Raw genomic sequence first — 21,605 nt, 5'->3', positions numbered from 1 at the left:
CGATCTAAATTCCTTTTCTTCAAAAACAGTGCCTGGAATACTCCGAATTAGGATATTATTCAACCAAATCGGACAGGGAAATGGATAGATTCTACGCCGAACGACACTTTCCCCACCCGTGGCGCAGCGAATCTTTACAACCTGCCGAATTTCCCGCGTTCTCGACCGCGGCTCACACGTGTCATCATTGTGCTTCGGCTCTTATATCAACATCAAGCGTTGCCCCCGAGAGAATCAATAGATGGGTGTCGCTACATAGCGACCCACTGAAGACACACCAACGAGGGAGCCTTAGGTGGAGAAACCTTTTGCCTCATAACATGCGGCAGGTTGCCGCTGCTAACGCTGAAGGATGTCCATTCTTCATCTGGATATGGGGACAGATCGAGAAGTCTAGGACACCGCCTGAGCAACTCTTGCGGACAAGGATTTGCTTGGTGATTGAATCTGTCAATGGAATCATCTCCGACGCTACTAAATGCTCGATTTTTCTGTCGACGAGCGACTACTCTTGGAGTCCAACAGGGGGTACTTTTGACATTGAGTCCGACGCGTGTAAGCTGAGTTTTTATTGGTGGTAGCGCCCATTATCAGTACATCTTGCTGAGGCTGTACAGATGACCCCTCCGCCGATGATGCCGTAGGGCAAACCATAGATGGCGGTACCTTTTCAGAGAGCGGCATCGCTCAAATTCGTCGTCGACTCCAGGTATGCCTTGAATCACACCCGTCTTGTCGACAAGGAACAGGTACTCGGCCTCTACGGTTCATCGAACTGTCCCCCAGGGACGAGAGAACTGTCCGTATTAGACAAGCCCATAGCACAAGAGTTGACCCATACGTTGCTCTCTCCTACTGCTGGGGCCTGGACCAGACCATCAAGACCACTACAGTCAACTTGGCTCGACATCAGCAAGGAATAGAAGTCAGAAACCTGCCCAAAACTATACAGGACGCGATTCATGTCACCCGACAATTAGGTGTAAAACTCCTCTGGGTTGACAGCCTCTGCATTGTTCAAAACGATCCTGCTCTTTTAGCCAGAGAGGCCGGTGACATGGCTCATTACTACGCCAACTCTATAATCACAATTTCCGCGGCAGTAGCGAAAAGTTGTGCTGAAGGATTCCTCAGCCCGCCTAACACGACAGGACCGGATGGTTATGTAGGATTCTACTTCCCTTTTTCTGGTGACCCTCGCCCTGATAACTCATCCAAAAGACGCTTCAAGCTCTTCCGTGGTGAGGCGCGAGACGAGATTGACCATATCGATACCCGGGCTTGGACATTGCAAGAGTCTCTGTTGGCCACTAGGTTGGTCTCCTTTGGCACTCGCCGGATATCCTGGGCTTGTATGACCACTAGATTCGGTCCAAGCTCAGGTGCTGCATCACTCCGGGATAATATGTTCAAGACCCGCCACTGGGTGGGATACAGGGATAGGATCGCCCACAACAAAAGCTATGGCTGTAACCCAAGAAACCCCGAGCATCTCATCCCAGATCTTCATGCTATTCTTTATCCACCTCTCGAAGCAACCTTCCAGCTATGGTCCAAGGTTGTGGAAGAGTTCTCGCAGCGGACACTTTCCGTTCCCGGAGACCGGCTGTTGGCCATCTCAGGAGTTGCCCAAACACTTGGAAACTTGGTCAACCAGTCGGGTGATATCGACACATCTCCATACGCTGCGGGGCTATGGAATACGCCTCTCCTCCCACTACAACTCTTATGGCTGCCAAAGAAGCCCCTCGCTCCGCAGCTATCTTCCTCCTACATAGCGCCATCTTGGTCCTGGGCGAGCTTTCCAGGAGCCGTCGTCTGGCACTTGCCTGACTTGACCCACCTTGACTCGTGTATACATACACAATTTGAACAGGAAAAGAAAACGCCCTCGCTGTTAGATAGCGAAGACTTCGTTGACTATAGGAAGCTAGCAATTACATCGCGGGCGGACGGCATAGGTCTCTCGCCATTGCCGGAAGTGGTCGCTGTCTCAGTGGAGCCTGTCATCGACGTCGCACCATATGGAGGTGTCGTATCAGGATGCATCACCTTACGAGGCAAGGCTTTTAGCCGTATGAACGAAGTCGTTGCGCCTTGGCATATCCAAATGCGCTTCGACTCTGGGGCAGAGTTGCATTCGTTAAATGACTTGCCTTCGGAGTTCATTTGTTTCCATATACTTGGTTATGTGATAGAAGATGACATTCCGCTAGATCATCATGACCAGCGTCTAGGCAAAAACTCACAAGGTTTGATTCTTGGAAGGGCGCAAGATGGGACATACCGTCGTGTTGGACTCTACGTAGGCCTGGACATAGGCGACCGTCTGCGCATGATAGAAACTATGATAGAGGTCGCACTACACTAAGATCTATGTAGCAAGGCTATGCGAATGATAATGGAAGCCAAAAAAGACATCGAATTCGTGTTTTGAGCGCTCTACGCTTACGGGTGAGATGGGTTGATGTTGACTTTTAGTTTCACTGGTCTGAAAGACGGAAAATGCACTGTTCAAAGGTCCAAGATCCAGGTGGCTGGTAGGCCCACGAATTAAGCAGTTCTTCAAAGTACCCATCATATCTTATTCTGAGCTGAGATCGATGTTGATGTTATGGAAAGGCCGACCGGGTCAAACCAAAAACGATAAGGCTTAGCCCAACGTGCATCGTAAAGCAAGAGCGATGCCAAGGACATTGAGATAGAGACTGTAGTCCAGAGCAGCGGTGTAAAACATTTCCGCCTATCACTTTGATGCCCATGACGTGATTAACAGGGCATTCGCAGCTCAATTCAAGGTGGGATCTGCTCACGGATCGGAAAGCGCCTGCAAATCTGTCTTTACCCGGCCAATTTTCCCCCGCGATGATATACCCCGCGTCGCGGACCCATCACCGCGCGCATCGGGGGTTCGCCCGGACAGGCCCGAAGGCCGGGCGGAAGCTAGGACGCTTGTCTACAGGGGTGTTCTGACTTATTAGAGCTGGGAATTTGCACTCCTCGTCGGTCGCTTGTATAAGAGAGGCCGAGCTCCGTTTACAGACATGTAAGTCTTTGTGAGGTCGGCTGCAAGTTCGAAGTAGCAAAGCTACATCTCTGACGTGACGCGATGAAGCTCCTCGCAAGAGCGACGCTGCTCTTAGCAGCTGTCGTATCAGCCATCAAGAACCCAATTCTCCCAGGGTCAAGCTCACCATCCTCTCCAATCACCTCAAATTAACCTCACTAACACCTCCCCAGATGGAACCCCGACCCAGCCATTCTCCGCGTCGGAGACACCTACTACATGGCAGTCTCCTCCTTCACCTACTATCCCGGCATCCCAATCTACAAGTCCACAGACCTCGCAAATTGGGACCTCGTATCCCACGCCCTCCAAGACCCCTCCGTCCTCGCCCTCTATGGCGTCTCCGCCGGCGAGGGCGTCTGGGCCCCCTCCTTCTCCCACCACAACGGCCTCTTCTACATCACCTCCATGACGCGATGGGGCTCCGACCCGGACTCCCGCTCCTGGCCGCGGATATGGTACATCTCCTCCCCGGACCTCGTCACTTGGTCCCCTCTGACATGGGCGGAGCCTTACGGCATCGATCCGGATCTGTTTCACGACCCGGCTACGGGGAAGTCTCACCTCAACCTCATGGGTCCTAATAATAACTATGACCGGCTATGGGGCATAACGCAATGCGAAATTGATCTCAGCACAGGAAAATGCATCGGTCCCTACCGTAATATCTGGAACGGAACACTTCCGCAACTGCCCAGCTCCAGACCAGAGGGTCCCAAGATGTTCAAGCGCGGGGAGTGGTACTACCTCCTCCTAGCGGAAGGCGGCACGAGTACAGGCCACCGCGCGACGATAGGCCGCTCAAAGTCACCCCAGGGCCCGTGGGAATCTTCCCCGACGAACCCGCTCATCTACAATGGCGCCGACCCGAAGCTCACGGTGCAGTCGACTGGCCACGCAACGTTCACTGATACACCTGACGGAGAGTGGTACGCCTCCCTGTTAGCAAGACGGAACGTAAAGGGTGCCTCGCCTCTCGGTCGCGAGGCATTTCTGGTAAAGGTTGACTGGGAGGACGGGTGGCCGACGATGAATGGAGGGAAGCCTCTGTTATTGAGCGAGAGCGTCGACGGACCAGATCAGGAGTATCCCAAGGCGAAATGGGTTGATGAGTTTACTGGCCCCGAGTTGGGCATCAGCTGGTACCAGCAGCGGACGCCGTACACGGAGAACTTCAGGCTCAAGGGTGCGGCGGCGACGGGTGGGTTCGGGAAGAGAGTGGTTGCCACCGACTCGGGGATCGTGTTCAATCCCAATGTTTTCACGCTCGGGGACCGGGATACGGCGGCTGCTGTGCTTCGAAAGCAGACGTCGTTGAACATGACTTTCTCAGCTAGACTGTCGTCGACGTCGGCTGGGCTGGGACCAAGGCAGTCGGTAGGGATTGCGTCGTATCTGAGTGAAGTCAATCATCAAGATATTGGCGTAAGAGGATGTTGGAATTCGACCGGGCTGTGCTTATACGTCGACCTCTTGCCAACTTCCACTGGTCCAACAACTCGACCTAATGTAGGTTCTCCCGCGTTCTCAAGTTGTTGACTGCCTACGTACTGATCTTTTCACCTTACCTCTAGTCAACAGAATACCCTCTCAGCGAGTCAACGATCCCCGCAGATCTAACATTTCACATCCGCGCCTCGCCTTTGGAGTACTCCCTTGGCTACTCTCGTAACAACGCAACCTCGCCCACATGGTTGAAGACATTCAACTCCAAGCAGGTGAGCTCGAACCCTGGGTATCCCAACTTCGAGGGCTCCATGTTCGCCCTCTTCGCCAGCGGGAATGGAGAGCCGTGGCCGTACGACGCTCCGGAGGTAGGCTTCAACCGCGTCGAGGAGGTATACTTTGACGAGGGTCTGCCGGACTATGACAATTGGGCGTAGTGCTTGAATAAAGTCAAAGTGGGCCAACTCGATAGCTGCTCATTCACCTTCCCAGCTGCTTTACAGATTCTTTGATCTTGTTCGTGTCGCTATTTGACTTGAGCTCGATGAGCGAATAATTCAACTCCCCCACGCTCCTCAGCTGAGAGAATGGACATTAGTCTCAGGGCGCATGAACGAAGCCAACGTAAACTGGATCTTTTGATTCATTCCTGCAGCGTGCGGCAGTACTTTCCGTCCAGCTTTTACGGTACTCTCCACGGATGGCTGTAACAATATATAAGGGCACTCTCATGATGGACACGTAGAAGACTTTCAGGCCCAGCGATCTTACTAGCGCCTTGAGTGGCTTAATGAGAGCTGGGTCGGCGGAGCAGATAATGGAATCAACTTGGTACCATTTTCGAGCTTCAATGTGCCTAAGCGCTGGTCCAATACAACGAGAGTTACATCTCGCAGAGTCCATGGAGGAAGAACTATACCATAACGGATACCTGCCAGACGATGATGAGGCATAGGAACTGACAACCTGAGTGAGTACTAGATGATCTAGACGGTGTTAACGATATCTACTCTAGAGTCACCACGTAATAAGGTTTCTAAAGAAAGTTCATGCTCCTCGTCCGTTGGAAGCGAACACGAACAACGATCTCCACGGCCTTTTGGTACCTCTATCATTATTATGTATACTTGTCCTCTGCCTTGTTACTATCAAAGCCGAAGACCGCTTGCGATTTCTCATCAAAGGGTGGGAGTATAAGTACCAACTTACCTGTCAACATCCCAAGATTCCATCAATGACAAGTAACATTGGTCCATTCTCTATGCTTAACAATGTGACCAGCCTTCATGTCGCAAGTCATTCCACTCGGCGAGATCTAAAACCAGAAGTCCCAAAAGACATTTTAATCTTGAGCAAAGTCCATCAGCAAACAAGTATACTATGGAGAATACCTCCCGGAAAATGACTGCTATCTACAAATGCTATCTGTACTTAGACACTTTCGTTGTGACTTAGAAGGTGGAGTGTGAAAGTGCTCGGCGTGGTGGCAAGCTGCAGACACTCTAGGCTACTCCAGCTTGTATGTTTCCAAACCGCCCGGGAGAAGGATACAACTGGTGAGCTATCACTATCTCACAAACGCAGAAGCCAAGCCTTAAATACCTTACAGCTGCTTGCATTTACAACTTTGTGTTCATCAGGATTGGGAGGGGGATGTCGAGTTTTGCTTGATTCGGAGGGCAGACAATGATACCTGGGGATCGAAAGCTCTCCAAGTCTCACGAACATGCACGCTTGGCAAAGCCGGAAGTAGCAGAGATATTGACAAGACTGCCGTGTTGCGCAGCCAGAGATCGTCTCGGACTTGATGTCATACTTAGCCAACTTCAGTATAGGCGGTCTAGGCATTTGTAGATTGAGCCTCTGAAGAATACAGCACGCAGAGGGGCCAGAAGACAAGGTTATCGGCATTTGGGCAAGCAAAGACGGAAAGGATCTTCAGGCACAAAACGCTGGGGTCACGGCGCAACGGTAACGTGGTAATTCCTCGCAAAGTCCACCTGTGTATGAAGTTCTGACGGCTCATCATAGGTACGGATAGGAGAAAGGGGGTTACACAATGTCGTGTAACGCCTTTCTGGCGATCGGGCCTTTTTTGCGGAAATGGAAGTCACTCCGAATGCGATATGTACAGAGAGTCATAATGCCGATTAGAAGACTGAGGAATTGCCTCAAGATAAAAAAGGGCGGACATGGTGATGGTGTCGCCAGGCCTCCGATACGGGCGGGGGAAGCACCCGGTTCGGCTGGCACTAATGACCTCGGAAGGTCTGCACTAACCTCGTGAGGGAAGTGCGTAGAAGCTCCAGATATGCGGGGAAACAAAAAGGTAAAAAGGGCGGTTGCAACGGTGGGCGATTAACGAAGCGACGCGACGCGACATGGTGCAGGCATGGGATGTCGGCTGTGCTATATCGATACCACCGTGGGGACGTTAAGAGCCATGGATATTTTGATGATTTTTGGGTAAGAGACGGAGCAAGCTGCGTGGCCAGAGATTGCGAATGAGATTGACGAAGCATTGCGTACATGCTCGATTCCCCAAAGAACAGCTTGGGAATTCAATAGTTCTCTCGACCCTGGGGCGACGCATGAAGAAGCACGGACGATTAGAGATGAGTGTTGGAAACCCCCATTATTGGGTACGAGATGGAGGCTGAAAAAGGAGATGCTGGTCGAGTGTGGATGCGAGCATGGGTCATGCTAGACGGGCAAGACAGAAGGCGGGATGAACGAAGTGCTTGTTTGCAGTGACGGGATGGCGGAATAAGCCAGCCGTACGGATATTGGTTGTTAGTCGTTGTTGACTACCTGACGGAGTAGTCGTGGCTGGCGGCGGTCTTGCGGATAGAGACGAAAGGGCCATCGCTGAGATGACGGTGAAGCAGATCCCACGGGGATTGACGGGCATCGATTGACGGGATAATCTCCCCGGCCGGTCTTCTTATTGGGACTTGTCATGCTCGCGGCGCAACAACTCCTATTAGTGCTTTGACATGTGCTCCGGAGCTCTACGGTGCGAAGGCCGGTGCTGGCTTGCAGGCAATAGATGTCCTAGGCGGATCTTTACAGGTGTCCAGTTCTTTGCATGTGCTATGCTATCTAGGACGCGTGATGAGAGTAATGTTGGCTGGTTGACACCGAGCAGACAATAGCCGTACGCACTGGCCGAGGCAACTGGATATATTGGCAATGTGAAGCTTCGACTCGAATAGGACGCCGGGCTAGTTCACCGGGCTTCGAGAACTCTACTTGGAGCAAGGGCGCGTGAGCGGGACATGGGGCCAACGGGGAGCTGCAAAGTCAACGAACACAAAGGGGGGGAAGAACAGGTGATATGATAGGAGGGGGGCTCACCGGGAGTAGAGAGTAGAGCAAACAGGACAAGGTAGCACAGGGGAGACCGGGGCCGGGGATGGTATAGAGTGGGATAGATTGAGGAGGGTTTGGCCTGGAAGATGACGATGCAGAGCAGCAGAAGCTAGACTCAACTAGAGGGTCTCCGTAGTAAGACTCCGTGGTATGTATCCGTAGGGACGGAGACTGCGGCGGACTGAGTTGGGATTGCGAAAATCATCCCATGTTCTTTTGGATGAAGTTGACGACGTCCACGATATGACGATGATGTCGTCGGTCAATATTCTGCGGCCCAAGAGAGCAGAAGAGGGTTCGAAAGTGCAGGGCTGAAATTGAAGATGAGGTCAGTTCAAGGTAGCGCCTCAATGATCTGCTGCGAGTGTGGCTTTGGTGGAATTGCAACTTCATGCGAAGAGGTGCGGTACGAGGCGTCGAGAGCAACGATTTGCTGCATGGGGGGGTGGCCACGGTGGCTTGGCTGGGAGTGTTGAAATTGCATCGGATTTGCGAGAGTACGTGGAGGAGACGCGGCCAGACCAACCGGTGGGACATGCGGTCACGGTACCCCTTTACGTAACGCACATGTGAGACGGAGCTACTGCAGGCGCATTAGTGGCTGGAGAAGGAGGTAGTGGGACTTTTGACAGAAGTACCTCGGAGCCTGGAGGAGCTGGCAAGGCAAGTCTCCTTTTGGTACCTGATCGAGTGCGACGGGGGAATTGCGGCACCAAGGTAGCGGTGCCTGCATCGGAGTCCTTTTTTTGCTTCTCTTAGAACGGGTATTATTGATGATGAATATAGAAGGCAATTATATAGTCGTATTGCAAAGAGAGATTTCATCAAACATGTTGCCTTTTTCAACCTCGCTCGGTGTGACTGATGGACGAGTGTTGCACAAGTGTTGATTGTGCTATGCGACGGGACCTGCGAACTCGGTGCAGGCGGACCGAAGGGGTATCCGTAAAGAAGGTACGGAGTATCCGCACCTGCCTTACCTTTTCATGGAGTAAGGTATGTAGGTACACACTACTGCGGCACGTGTGTGGTAAGGTAGAAAGACAGAGGATAGGTAGGTACGGAAACTCATAGTTTATTCGTACCTGCCTGCCTTCCATTGTGAATGGCATCTGACTAAGACTGTCCCGTCGGCTGGGGATTGGACAGGCCGGGATGTTTGAAGGAGGGGAGGGGGGGCGGCCCTGGGCGGATGGTTCGATATTCACCTTGCAGCGAGCTTCCAGCCACAGAAAACGGGCCTGTCACTCGCTGGGCGACCTGGGTTCAAGGCTCGGGGGTGGCCAACACGGGGCCGACAGGAGTTGGAGAGACCCTCTTCCGAGTCACAGAATGAGTGGTTTCCTTCTGGATCGCGTCTAGGCAGGTTAGAGGTTATGAAAGACTCGACCGGTGACCTCTTACGCCTTTCTAACTTGTGTCAACCTGGAGGTCACAAGTCTCAAGTGTTTAAGCATTCAAGGGGACAGAGGGGGTTCGTCTTTTGACATGTTGTACCCCCTCATCTCATGATGTGGAAGAGGATGGGAAACAAAAGGATGGCTCCGTGCTCCGTACGCACCTCGGTATGCGTGGCATCAGGGCATGTCCCGGGCATCGGACCAAACAAGGCTGCAAGTGGCCCGGTTGAATCGATGGTGGAAGCAAGCTAGAGGCGTGTCGCGGGTAGAGGGACGATTCGGGAAGTTTTCCACGTCCACAGCCCAGTGGTTGCTGGATAGCAAGGTACCTAGCATAATATCCAACCTGGAGGTAATTAATAGTTGAGGTGAGCTTTGGGTGAGTGTGGTGAGGTTCGGATACATCAAAAGGTACATGGGGTACATGAGGAGCGTCGAGAGTGAGACGGGGACGAACAGTGGCGGGGACGAACGGTGGCGGCTCGCTTTAGTGGAAAGGTCGGGACGAATTCCACTGGGCTAAAATCCCCTAGTGGTGCAGCAAACTGCAAAGAGCCCAAACGAGATGCTGTCAGTGTCAAAGTCGGCCATTTCCAGGTTGGCAGGCAATGGCAAGTTGGCTGAAGGTACCTACTGTGTAGATATCCTTGAGATGTCGATACTCGACGTGACTTTGAGGTCAGTCTACCTTACCAGGTAAGGTAAGGTCGGTAAGGCACTGCGTGGTTACGTACCATTCTCGTGAATCCGAGCCAATCACGAAAATCAACAGATGGAAGGAGCAGGCCGAGTTCTAAGATGGAAGTTGCAGTCGGTGCTTGTGCCTTCCATTACTGTGTACCTCAGTACTCCGTACCTTACTTACCTTACCTGAGGTACTGTGCTTATTTGCCTAACAGAGACCAAAGTTGGCAGGCGCCATGGACGTGGACAGCGGCCGTGCCATTTGATCAAATGAAACCGGTGTGAATTTCGCGCGTATTGGCGCCATCTTGTCTTTAGACTTTGCCTTCCGCGCGGCTGGTCCTTTCCTCTTTCTGCAAAGTTCACTTAGCACCCTCGTTCCATGCTGTGCTTGCCTATCGACTAAGTCGTGGCCTGTCTTACCTAAGATGAAGCAACGTGTGCAGGGACGGAAGAATCTCAAGAGGGAAAAAAAAAAAAAAAAAGTCTATTAATTCAATTGATGATTGGCCACCATACCTCGAGGTTACTGAGGAAGGTAGCACTACCCATAGGCAACCCAAGGAAGGTACCTTAGCTGAGCAGTAAGGTAAGTAAGTTTTAGCTTCCTTCCCGCTGACCTTTCCACACCTTGAGCTTGGCCCATTCCACCGAAATCTTTTTTTTTTTTTCCCTCTTCCTTCCATCCCAAATCCTGCCTCCCCATCCCGCGCCTTTCCCGCCCACTTGTCCCGTCACTCCGTTCGCCTCTTTTCTTAATTCTCTTTGGGCCTTTGCCAACGTGCGGCGGCGGCGGCCACAATTGATCTCGAACGCCCCCCTGCAAACCGCGACACAATCGGTCAACCCTGACCCGCGTCTTTCTCTCCCAAACACTCTCCACCATCCTGGATACTGGACTGGGCAGCAAACGCTCCAAACACTCCAATCCTCCTACACTACGGAGTACCTTACGCAGTACTCCGTACAGTACATACAGGCCAGCAAACCGGGTGTCCCAGCCGCCAGGCCAAGACTTCTCGTCGGCCCGTCAACCTGCGCCTGCGCCTTTGCCTTCACTTTCCGAATATCTGACCCACCCTCGAAAAGGAAGAAAGGGAAGGGAAAACAGAATAGGACCTTCACATCGCGCACTACCCACCACCCACCACAACGAGTACCTAGCAGCGCGACCACCACCACCACCAACAACCAGTGACCAAAATTCCATACTCCGTACATACACTACGAAAGCCAGCACAATTCACCCCCTCGTTCAAACTCACCCATGGGCATCCAATGCCTGTGCCTGTGCCTGTCGCCCGCGCTGTCTCCTCGTCTCGTTCCTTAACATCATCCGCCTCTTCTACCGCCTCCTTCTGATAGATCCACCCGCACCACCAATACGCCGTCTTCCCTGACCAATACCAGACACCATCTTATTCTCGACTGGCCTCGTCCCGACTCCGACCCCTCTTGCGGCTTGCGGCTTGCCTTCTCTGTAAGGTACGCGCAGGTACATTCGGAATCAAGACCACCATACCCAGTCACCCAGTCACACCTCGCAGACTGCCATACCTACGGATCCTTCGTACAGACTACAACCGAGTGCTCAAGGCTCAAGCCCAGAGTAGACGACGACGGATATACTCCGTACCCCGACCACCCCCTGGCCCCTCCGTCCTGCGCGCACGCGTGGAAACAGCCTGTTAGTGTTGGGGCCGAGAAACGGGAAGACGAGTCCCCTTCATCCAAGCAAGCATCCAGCATCCAAGCAATCCCAGGTCCAGGTCCTGCTCCCAGCACCAAGTACCCGCGCACCCAAGCACCCGTCGCACGAAAATTGTGCAGATCTGGCTGGGCCACTGGCTTGCTCGATTCTCCCTCTTCGCGCGCCGCTCCCTACCTTGCCTTAGTGCAGGCCTTCCTTCTCGGCCGACACCACAACACCCACCCGAACAACGTCGTCTGCCACTTTGCGCGCAAGACAATCTGTGCTTTGCTCTGCACTGCACACTGAGGTGGACGTTGGCTTTGCACACTGCACTGCACATTCGACACACAGCAGCACAGGGGGTCCAGAACTGCAGGAGAAACTCCTGGCCATCCACAATCGCCCTTCTCCTCTCTTTCTCTGCTCGTCCCGGTCCCGAAAAGACCTCCTTCCGTGCTGCTGCTTGACGACACTGGTCCGAAAAGGCGCCCACCCCAAGTCGAATTCCTCCTTCGCACACACCCACAGGCACCCCTACGCGTACCCTTCCTTTCCTCCTCCTGCTGCCGCTCCTCCGCACCCCCTCCCGCCTCCTCCCAGTCAGTCCCGGGACCAGCAGCAAGTGGCAGCAGCAGTCGAGCCACAAGCAAGACTGGACACGAAAAAAAAATCTCGCCTCGAGTCGCGACGCTGAGAACAGGGACCACGCACCAGGCACAGCTCCTGATCAACCTGCACCCAGGGTGTCGCGCATCCACGCTGCTGCTTCCTTCCATCCACGCCTCTTCCCCTGGTCGACCTCACAAGTCCAATCGTGGCTCCATAAAAATTTCTAATTAAAATCGAAATGGCTCAAGAAGACACCACAAGCATCAGCACAAGCAGCACAAGTGCCAGCACCTCCAGCGTGCCTGTACCTGTGCCTGCGCCTGTGCCTGTACCAGTTGTGCCTGATGTCAACGACGTCGCCGCTCCTAGTACGGATCCCTCGACAACCTCTACTAATTCTATCCTCCCCCCGACTACTTCGACCTCTCCTCTTCTTCCCGTCGCTTCTGCTCCTGCTCCTCTCTCCACGACACCGACCTTGACCTCCATCGAGACACCGACTCCCTCCACCGAGACCCCGTCCGTCGCGACTGCGAACGCGTCCGTACCTGGCACTGCTGCGGCACCTGCGATTGGTCCTTCGACCACGACCACGAGCGCGACTGCGACTGCGACTGCGACTGCGACTGAGTCTACTACGCCTGCGGTGGCAGCTCCTGCGCCTCTCCCTCCTCAGCAGAACGGTCAGCAGAACGGCGACGCGAGGGAGTCACACTCGCCCGGCATGGCGCATAATCAGCACCCTCATGGCTCCCAGAGAGGCTACCCGAGCCCCAATGCCTTCCCGTCACCTGGTCCTATGCCGCCGAACCAATATGCCTACCACCCTCAGCAGACGCAAGCTCAGGCGGACCCATACCGAGCCAGTCCTGGCGCGCCGATTCCTTCTCTGCCGAGCATGAAGAGCCTCGAACACCACTACCAACAAAGTGCGCCGCCGCCTCCTCAGACGATGTCGATGCAGATGCAGATGGCGCCCAACCAAGGCATGCAATACTACCTCCCACCGGGAGTACAGAGCAACCCATATATGACGCAGGATCTCAACCACCTGAGGTATCAAATCCCCCACGGGCACGATCCTAGATTGATGCGCGGTCCCGGTGGGCCGAAGAAGGTATGTTTGAAGGGATATGCAAAGAGACGGAAGAAGGCTGCTCCGGCAGTAGCAGTGGCTCGTTTGGATAAAAGCTGACGGTTGGGGTTTACCTCTTTTTCTTACTAGGAGATCAAGCGCCGCACAAAGACAGGTTGCCTAACTTGTCGTAAACGCCGTATCAAGGTTAGTAATGGTTCTCGTGAAGTTCTGCTCTGTTTGTCCTTTTTTCCGTCTTTTTCATATCACCATATCCCCGCTACGAATTGGGCGTTGTCGAGGCAAAGAGGTAATTGGGGAAATTTTCTCGAGACTCCCCATCCGAGAAAGCGCGCGCGTGAAAGGCAACATTTTGAAAAGCCCGGGAATGCAAAAGATGGCAAAGAACCAAACAAACTTTACGATAAGCGAACCGAGTCGTGGTTTCGCCAAAAAAAAACGGTCGCTTGATGTTCGCTTGGTCTGGAGCTACTGCGAAGCGAGGACGGGAGCCATGCCTTTGAACCACGTTCCGGGATCGCGCCCGCGCCCACGCCCGCAGGGAGGAGCAATCTTCCGTTCCTGCAGAACCGACCGCCGCGCCCGCCTGCCCGGCAAGAAAAGCCCCTCCCCTCCTTCCTTCCCTTCCAGTTAAGCCTCCAAGCCTCCCAGCCTTGGTTGAGGCCTCAGGACAAGCGTCAAGCCACCACACCATGGAGAACCTGGACGGACACGCCTCCAAAAACTCCAAGCACCAGCCACCCTCACCCATCTGTCGCGACTGCCGCTACCTGAGCTGGGCCTAGCCTCGTCCCATCTGCGACATTCATCGACTCCAACTCCAATTCATTCACCTTACCTCATCATCACCCTCAATACACACACATCTCACACACAGCCCTACCATCGTCGCCCGCAAACGGCATCTGCATATTCACCCGTTGCATTTCCCCACTCTCATATTCCCAGTTGTCTTACACATACATACCCGTTGTCGTTCTCATTCCTCGCTCACGAGGCCACTGTTGGTTGAGCTCTTTTCTCAGTAAAAGCCGCCATTCTAACCATCTCTTATAGTGTGACGAGGCTCACCCCTCCTGCAACAACTGTAAAAAGTCGAAGCGAGAGTGTTTGGGATACGACCCCATCTTCAAGCAGCAGCCAGGTCCTTCCGTAATCCAGCCCGCTCCGAACGCCCAGCGGGTGCCGACGCCGACCATCCCGTCCGTGCCATCATCCGTCCCACCTCCGGTCCCGACTGTACCTTCAACGCCTGCCGCGCCTCAGGTCCCCGTGCCGGTAGCTCCATCAAACCCCTACGGAAACCAGCCCGCCGTCTTGCCCAGCTCGTATAATCCTCCCGTTCCATCTTCGCACGCCCCTCTCGATCCAGCCTTGAATTCTGCTGCGTCCGGCATCAAACCCGAGCCCACCGCCTACGACTTTGCGGCCCCGATAGATCCAGCTCTGCAAAACCTACCCGCCCCGGCAACGTTACATTCTACTCAGACTCAGTCGTTCTCGGGCGAGCAAAGGGCAGGCTTCGACAACCATCTCAGAGGTGCGACCCTCCCGCTATCATTGTACATGCCTTGTTCTCTTTCAGCCGTTGTTGCTTCGTTCTCAAACCCTCATACTAACACGACCTACACAGCCACCAGAATGAAGGTCGATGACCTGATCGGCCTCCTGGGCCCCGCTGCTCCCACCCAGGAGATTGCACTCACTCCCGAGCTACTCACCGAGATCATCAACGTCTATCGCGAGGTCTATGCTGTCGGTCTCCAGTCCTTCTTCGAGGCAAACTACTTCCAGAAGCAGGATGCCCAGGGAAAGTTTGCCTTTGAGCACAGCCAGCAACTCTTGCGCCAATTTGCCTCGTTCCTCAAGATTGTTCAGTCTGTCCCGGCCAATGACCACACCCAGATGACCCATTCTGGAGTTCTCGAGACTCGGTTGATCTGGGCCCTGGCCATCTTGCCATGCAATAGCGCTCCCCCTTCGTCCAACGCCGATGCCAAGGTTCTGCCACCTCCGGATGACCTGACAGAAGCAGCCAACCGAGTCAAGGTCATGGAGACCCTCCTCTGCGGCGACTTCTTGTCCTCAAATCCTCTCACACCTCCTGTTCCTGACACCCAGCCTCATCGTGAGCAGGAGTTTGAGTTCTGGTATAACCTTGCACAGTATCTGTGTTGTTACGACCCAGCAAAGCGTGATGAGGTTCTCGGCAAACTCAGAATGCAGCTCGGTGGAAGAGAGAACCGAGATCTCATCTACTCCATCGCCATCTCACGAGAGCTCTCTCCTCGCGTGGAAGTCGGTTTTGAGCGGAATGTGCCCCAGCATATGGATGAGTCCGACCCTAAGAACCGACTCTTCGTAGCGAACAAGTTCATTCAGGATGAGGCTCAAGTGACCGGCGGAACAACAAACGTGGTCCGGCGATTCGGCGAGATTGCCATCAGAGCGTACATCAGTCCCGGGGTCAATATTGCGGCACACCCCCACCAGGCTGCTCCAGCACAGCCTTGATCATATTGATCCAACCAGATTTTTCGTTTTTTTCCTATCAGCATTCACACTCTGCAGCATTTTCCAGGCTCAAAGGGGGCGGGGGAGAACCAAAAATCGTGTATTTTCAGAGGCGTTCACAGGGATGGGAGGGAAGCATGGCTTTCTTCCCTTTTATGCTTTTCAATTTCCTTTTTGCATCAAAGCATACGGGCGGCAATACGCTGCTGCTCGTCCTATAGTTTCACGGCCGACGGCATCATCTTGTACAAGTAGTTCCCCCTAAAAACTAGTGATTATTCAGGCATGGCGGCGGTGTGGCGGGAAGAAAAAGAAAAAGTGGTTTTTGAGTGCAGCAGTGACTTGGGGGATGGGAGGTTTGGTAGAGGTCTCCCGTAGAGCTTTCATGGGAGGAAGCTACCAGACTTTCTGGACCTAGAGGCTGCTGATACTCTGTACGATATTAGACAGCATGGCCTTGGCCCTGGATTTAGGAGGCCAGTAGAAATCAAGAAATTCTGAACTAGCATCGTTGTGTCTGGTGAGATGCCATAAGGTTTCTGGTTATGCCACTTGAGGTTGATAGTCGAAGGTCAAGTTGGATGACAAGTATCGCGAGGCTGCAATCGACGATGATGACGTTGACTGAGATGTCGACCACCCAGCCAGACGCAGGGCCAACAACCTATTGATATTGAGGACCCTTTGCAGCGATGAGATGCGGGGATCATGCAAGTCACCACGATTGAAGAGCCTAGCCGGCGATTAGCGAGGTTCGATGCAGATTCGGAAATGCATGCTACTCTTTCGCCAAACCTCTCTTTGCCAAGATGCCTTTTCTTGGGGTCCATGCGATGTCGGCCATGTTTTTTATTATTCGAATTTGGTTGTGGTGTTGAAACTCGAGATGCGAAATTTTCCGGTCCTTTTACCTAAGGAAAACCTTGCGTTTGTCGTATTTACGACCAGCTTCGGATCTCGAGGTGGAACTCTTAGGGTTACCAAATTTGGCAATTTTTACAATCAAAAGAGCTCATGGCGACGCAGCGCTTCCGGGATATTTTCGAAGGGCCAGAGTCGCTCTTTGTTTTCAATTATTATCATCATTATCATCCAACTACCGGTACGCTTCACGAATTCTACGCGACATTTCACTCCCAACTGTAGGTCTTACAATCACTCGCCTCACCGTTGAGTCAGGTAGTGGATATTCGAAAGCCCGACAGACAGTTATCTAACATACCATCGTAGTGAGAGTTTTGCCAACGGAACGAAACCGGTTCCCGTTGACAAGAAAAGAAAAGGCGTTCTTGCCAGTACCATCGCGTGGGCTCGCGGAATTCCGCTAAACTGCAGAACTGCTGAAAACAGCACAAACGGGCTGTTAGTAAGCGCCAAGTGCAAACTACGTATATACGCTTTCCCACTTGTCTCGAATCTGAGAGGAAACTCACGATGAGTTTCCCCTTCTCACCGTGGCTTCACGATTCACATCCCACTTACACGAAAATGAAATCCCCCATCCCGGATTACCTCAACCGCGTCCTGGAGAATGCGCGACCCAACGAGGCCGGCGCCCCAGCGGGCTACATTGACGTGCTCGCCAAAGCGGACACGTCCAAAATGGCCGTCGCCCTCGCCATGGTAGACGGGAACCTCTACTCGGCAGGCGACGACCGCGTCGAGTTCTCCATCCAGTCCATCTCCAAAGCCTTTGTCTACGCTCTCGCCATAGAGGACGCGGGCCTCCCCGCCGTCCTCGAAAAGATCGGCGTCGAGCCCTCGGGCGACGCCTTCAACCGCCTCTCCCTCGAGCGCGGGTCCAACAGGCCCATGAACCCCATGATCAACGCCGGCGCCATCACGGCGCACTCCCTCGTCGTGTCCCCCTCCGCGACGCTGGAACAGCGCACAGAACGCATCCTCACCGCCCTCTCGCGCCTCGCGGGCCGCCAGCTGCACGTAGACGAGGAAGTCTACGAGGCGGAACTCAAAGACGCGGACCGCAACATGGGCATCGGGTACATGCTCAAAGCCGCGGGCATCATCACCTGCGACCCGCGCGAGGCCGTAAAGGGGTACATCCGGCAGTGCTCCATCAGCGTCAACGTCCGCGACCTGGCCGTCATGGCCGCCACGCTCTCCAACGGCGGCGTGCAGCCTCTGACGGGCGAGTCCGTCATCCCGCAGACGAGCGTGAGGCAGGTGTTGTCGGTGATGACCACGTGCGGCATGTACGACGCCGCGGGCGACTGGGTCTCCAACGTCGGGATCCCCGCGAAATCGGGCGTCGCGGGCGGGATCATCGGCGCGTTGCCGGGGCAGGTCGGGCTCGCTTCTTTCTCGCCGAAACTCGATGAGCGGGGGAACAGTGTGCGCGGGGTAGCCATGTGCGAGCAGCTCTCGCGCGATATGGGCTTGCATATGATGGACGTGAGTCAGATTGCCAGCGCGACGGTGAGGACTTCGGTGGCGACGCTCGTTGCGGGAGCGCATGAGCCGCATAACCCGAATTGTCAGCGGGAGGTGGTCATTTTCAGTCTGCGCGGCGCGGTGCGGTTTGCTGGGTCAGAGAGGTTGACGAGGGCGCTGGCAAGGGAGCTGGGGTCGCCGGATCCGGAGGATCCCGGGTCGGGACGGCATGAGAATGCGTGTGCGGTTGTTTTCTCGTTTCGGGATGCGTATTCGTTGAATAATATCGCCAAGAGGATCGTTCATGAGAACATTCGGAGGTTACTGCTGGATGAGCGGAGTGTTGTTGTGGTTGACCCGAACGGGGTGTTGGGGATGGAGGTTGACGCGGAGGGGGAGAAGAAGCCGCATCCACATGTATTCAAGTCTGAGAAGGATGCAAGGGATTTCATTGGAGGAATGGGTTGTCAGGCTGTATTTAAGGAGGATAGTTGGTGATTATCGCAGTGCTTTAATGATACCATTTTCATATCTGACGTATTAGGAGATGTTCGTTGCCACTCTTGACTTGTGGGGAGTTATCTAGGGCATTGTGAGAAATGAGGAAATCTGATGATGATAAGCTTCATGATACGCTGAGACTCAAGTGCAACATGTCATGTAAGCTTGCTTTTGACAACCAGCCATTCCAAGATGGTGTGCACTATAGAGTTCGTAACGGTTATTAAACACAAGCACTGTGCCCTAGACTTGAGCCTTCTCAAGACAAGCAGATGATGTTACGATCTCTTGTCAAATATCCTGCGTCAACCAAACAGTACGTAAATGATTGTTGGAGGCTTTTCTATTGCACTCACTCTTCGATGAGCCCACCCTGTCTTTCTGAAAGCATTAGATGTCGCCTTTCCTGCAGCTCAGAGCTACAGTGTCTTCCGGGATAATTTCATACGACTCATGAGAATCACAGGTTGTTTGACTCGAAGCCATCCCTCTCTTGATAGCCATCTCTATTCTTCTGGCTCTATCACGCTCAGGTGAAGTTAGCCTATCCATCTCAATATACGCAATCTAGGAAACAGACCGCTGGCTGAATTTGTCCAACTAGATCCTACAAACAGTTGTAAAGTGTCGAGAGCCTCTCATTTCTATCACGTCCATGGAGGAAGCTGACTCATTTAAGGACTGCCAATGCTTGCACAGAAGCTACTCGGTCTTCTCCCCGAAGAAATTGGAGCGTACCTTATGACACGGCCCTCGCTCGACTTGGGGCTGAGATAAGATGCCAGGTCCGGTGGGGTGCCTTTCACGCCCTCTCACGCCCTGTAGAGACACATTCTCTAAACTGTTGGATATCCCTGTGAGTAGGAACCTGCAGGCTCGTATCAGAATTCTCAATAGAGATATGAATCACCTCAACCGTCTTCAGTCCTCCCGAGCACGACTTGTTGGCGAGATTGTTGGAAGAGAACGAGAACGAGTTTGGGCGACCAATTGAGCTCAACCCCGCTGATCAACCCCCACTTTCCCAATTGAGTCGACTTCCCAATGGGAAAGCCACCCCGCGCCGCTGTATCTCAACTCCGACTTCGCGGCATCAACTCGGCGAGGTGACGAAACTTACTCTAACCTCATACTTCACCATCACAAGTCCGGTTGACTAGTCTAGTGAGTTGTCCTCTTACGTCAAGCGCCAGCACAATATCTCTTGATTTCAGGAGATCTTTGGCTTGTGAAGAAAGCGACGTGATGGGATCGACGTGATTATCTGGAGCTAACCAATATTCCGCATAATCAAGTTTGCAATTCCATCAAAAGACAAACACTTCTCAAGAGAAGTCGATTTCAAGCCAATTGCTTCGACTACCGCAATCATGTCAAAGCCCATAGTCCTCCAACTGGGCCAAATCGAGCAGTACGTCTTCCTTCGTCTTCCATTCGGACGATTGTCGTCTCATGCTCCCGAATCAACCTTCAGCCTCGTATTCACATCCTCCCACTACAACCCCTACATCACCCTTCCTCATCTCAACCAGACGCACCAAACCAAAGCTAACAAACACAACCCAAAAGCGCCCACGACACCTGGGCCTCCCTCGCTGACGTCGCCCAAATCATCAAGCCAAAGGCCACTAATCGCGCCGAGCTCCTCGAGGAGTGCAAATCCGGCGCCCTCGACGGCGTAAAGGCAATCTACCGCACTTTTGCAAGCGTCCACATCACCGGCCGCATCGATGCCGAGCTCGTCGCCGCGCTTCCCTCCAGCGTAGGCTTCATCTGCCACAATGGTGAGCCTCCCTCCTCTTCTTCCACCTCACACGCTCAGAACACGCCCGATATCACGCATTTCCCATCACAAATCCCTTAGTAGTAGCAGCAGATCAGACACCACATGCTAAACAACACCAAGGCGCCGGCTACGACCAAATCGACATCCCAGCCTGCACATCCCGCTCCCCCGACCCCATCCTCGTCTCAAACACACCCACCGCAGTCGACGACGCAACAGCAGACATTGCAATCTTCCTCATCCTCGGCGCCCTCCGCAACCTCAACGCCTCCATCCTCTCCATCCGCGATGGGAAGTGGAAAGGTCAACCCCCTCCCCCGCTAGGCCGCGATCCCCAAGGCAAAGTCCTAGGCATCCTCGGTATGGGCGGCATCGGGCGCAACATGGCCAAGAAGGCAAGGGCGTTTGGCATGGAGGTGCGGTATTTCAACCGTACGAGGCTCGAGGGCCATTTGGAGGAGGAGTGTGGTGCCAGCTATGTTGATTTCGAGACGTTGTTGCGGGAGAGTGATGTGATTTCTCTCAACCTGCCTCTAAACGTACGTAACCCCCCCCCCCCCCGGGGGCAATTTTTCTCTTCATCACCACTGACAAGAAAAGGCCCACACCCGCCACATAATCTCAACCCCGCAATTCGACCTCATGAAACCCGGCGTGGTGGTAGTAAACACGGCCCGCGGCGCCGTCATCGACGAAGCCGCGCTCGTCGCGGCGCTCGATTCCGGAAAAGTCGCCAGCGCGGGTCTCGACGTCTTTGAGAACGAGCCCGAGGTCCACCCCGGCCTTCTCGCCAACCCCAACGTGCTGATTGTCCCGCACATGGGCACCTGGACGCTCGAGACAAGCGTCAAGATGGAGAAGTGGGCTATTGGGAATGTAAGGAGGGCGGTGACGGAGGAGAAGCTGGATAGTGTTGTTGTTGAGCAAAAGGGGCTTGTTGGTTAGAGGGGTGGCGGACGAGAAAGGAGGTAGTAAACGGTCTCTGGTAGAGGTTTTGTTCCTGAAGATAGTAGAAAAGTAGCGAAAATGAGGTTGCCCATGTAATT

General features: G+C 53.7%; 7 protein-coding genes across 7 annotated transcripts; 6 read left to right on the top strand and 1 right to left on the bottom strand.

Annotated features, from left to right (window-relative positions):
- Positions 1–80: 80 nt before the first annotated feature.
- Positions 81–2,371, top strand: CCOS01_04080 (uncharacterized protein; the record flags this gene model as incomplete). Its single annotated transcript, XM_060452263.1, has 2 exons — positions 81–555; positions 618–2,371. 2 exons carry the CDS (start codon positions 81–83, stop codon positions 2,369–2,371), a joined length of 2,229 nt encoding a protein of 742 aa, XP_060316221.1.
- Positions 2,372–3,109: 738 nt separating this feature from the next.
- Positions 3,110–4,950, top strand: CCOS01_04079 (beta-xylosidase; the record flags this gene model as incomplete). The annotated part of the gene is made up of 3 exons (XM_060452262.1): positions 3,110–3,183; positions 3,241–4,576; positions 4,642–4,950. 3 exons carry the CDS (start codon positions 3,110–3,112, stop codon positions 4,948–4,950), a joined length of 1,719 nt encoding a protein of 572 aa, XP_060316220.1.
- A 5,952-nt stretch (positions 4,951–10,902) lies between these two features.
- Positions 10,903–11,190, bottom strand: CCOS01_04078 (uncharacterized protein; the record flags this gene model as incomplete). Its single annotated transcript, XM_060452261.1, has 1 exon — positions 10,903–11,190. One exon carries the CDS (start codon positions 11,188–11,190, stop codon positions 10,903–10,905), a length of 288 nt encoding a protein of 95 aa, XP_060316219.1.
- Positions 11,191–11,247: 57 nt separating this feature from the next.
- CCOS01_04077 (uncharacterized protein) lies at positions 11,248–11,968 on the top strand (the record flags this gene model as incomplete). The annotated part of the gene is made up of 3 exons (XM_060452260.1): positions 11,248–11,285; positions 11,335–11,449; positions 11,504–11,968. The coding sequence occupies 3 exons, from the start codon at positions 11,248–11,250 to the stop codon at positions 11,966–11,968; spliced, it is 618 nt and encodes a 205-aa protein (XP_060316218.1).
- Positions 11,969–12,509: 541 nt separating this feature from the next.
- CCOS01_04076 (uncharacterized protein) lies at positions 12,510–15,881 on the top strand (the record flags this gene model as incomplete). Its single annotated transcript, XM_060452259.1, has 3 exons — positions 12,510–13,388; positions 14,424–14,907; positions 15,001–15,881. The coding sequence occupies 3 exons, from the start codon at positions 12,510–12,512 to the stop codon at positions 15,879–15,881; spliced, it is 2,244 nt and encodes a 747-aa protein (XP_060316217.1).
- A 1,488-nt stretch (positions 15,882–17,369) lies between these two features.
- Positions 17,370–18,770, top strand: CCOS01_04075 (glutaminase; the record flags this gene model as incomplete). Its single annotated transcript, XM_060452258.1, has 1 exon — positions 17,370–18,770. The coding sequence occupies one exon, from the start codon at positions 17,370–17,372 to the stop codon at positions 18,768–18,770; it is 1,401 nt and encodes a 466-aa protein (XP_060316216.1).
- Positions 18,771–20,143: 1,373 nt separating this feature from the next.
- On the top strand, positions 20,144–21,504 carry CCOS01_04074 (D-isomer specific 2-hydroxyacid dehydrogenase; the record flags this gene model as incomplete). Its single annotated transcript, XM_060452257.1, has 4 exons — positions 20,144–20,184; positions 20,343–20,557; positions 20,680–21,098; positions 21,160–21,504. 4 exons carry the CDS (start codon positions 20,144–20,146, stop codon positions 21,502–21,504), a joined length of 1,020 nt encoding a protein of 339 aa, XP_060316215.1.
- Between the last annotated feature and the right edge of the window lie 101 nt (positions 21,505–21,605).

This window comes from Colletotrichum costaricense (assembly GCF_030867565.1).
Source record: "Colletotrichum costaricense strain IMI 309622 chromosome Unknown Scaffold_4.1, whole genome shotgun sequence".
NCBI lineage: Eukaryota > Fungi > Ascomycota > Sordariomycetes > Glomerellales > Glomerellaceae > Colletotrichum > Colletotrichum costaricense.
This window is presented reverse-complemented; position numbering and strand designations above follow the sequence as displayed.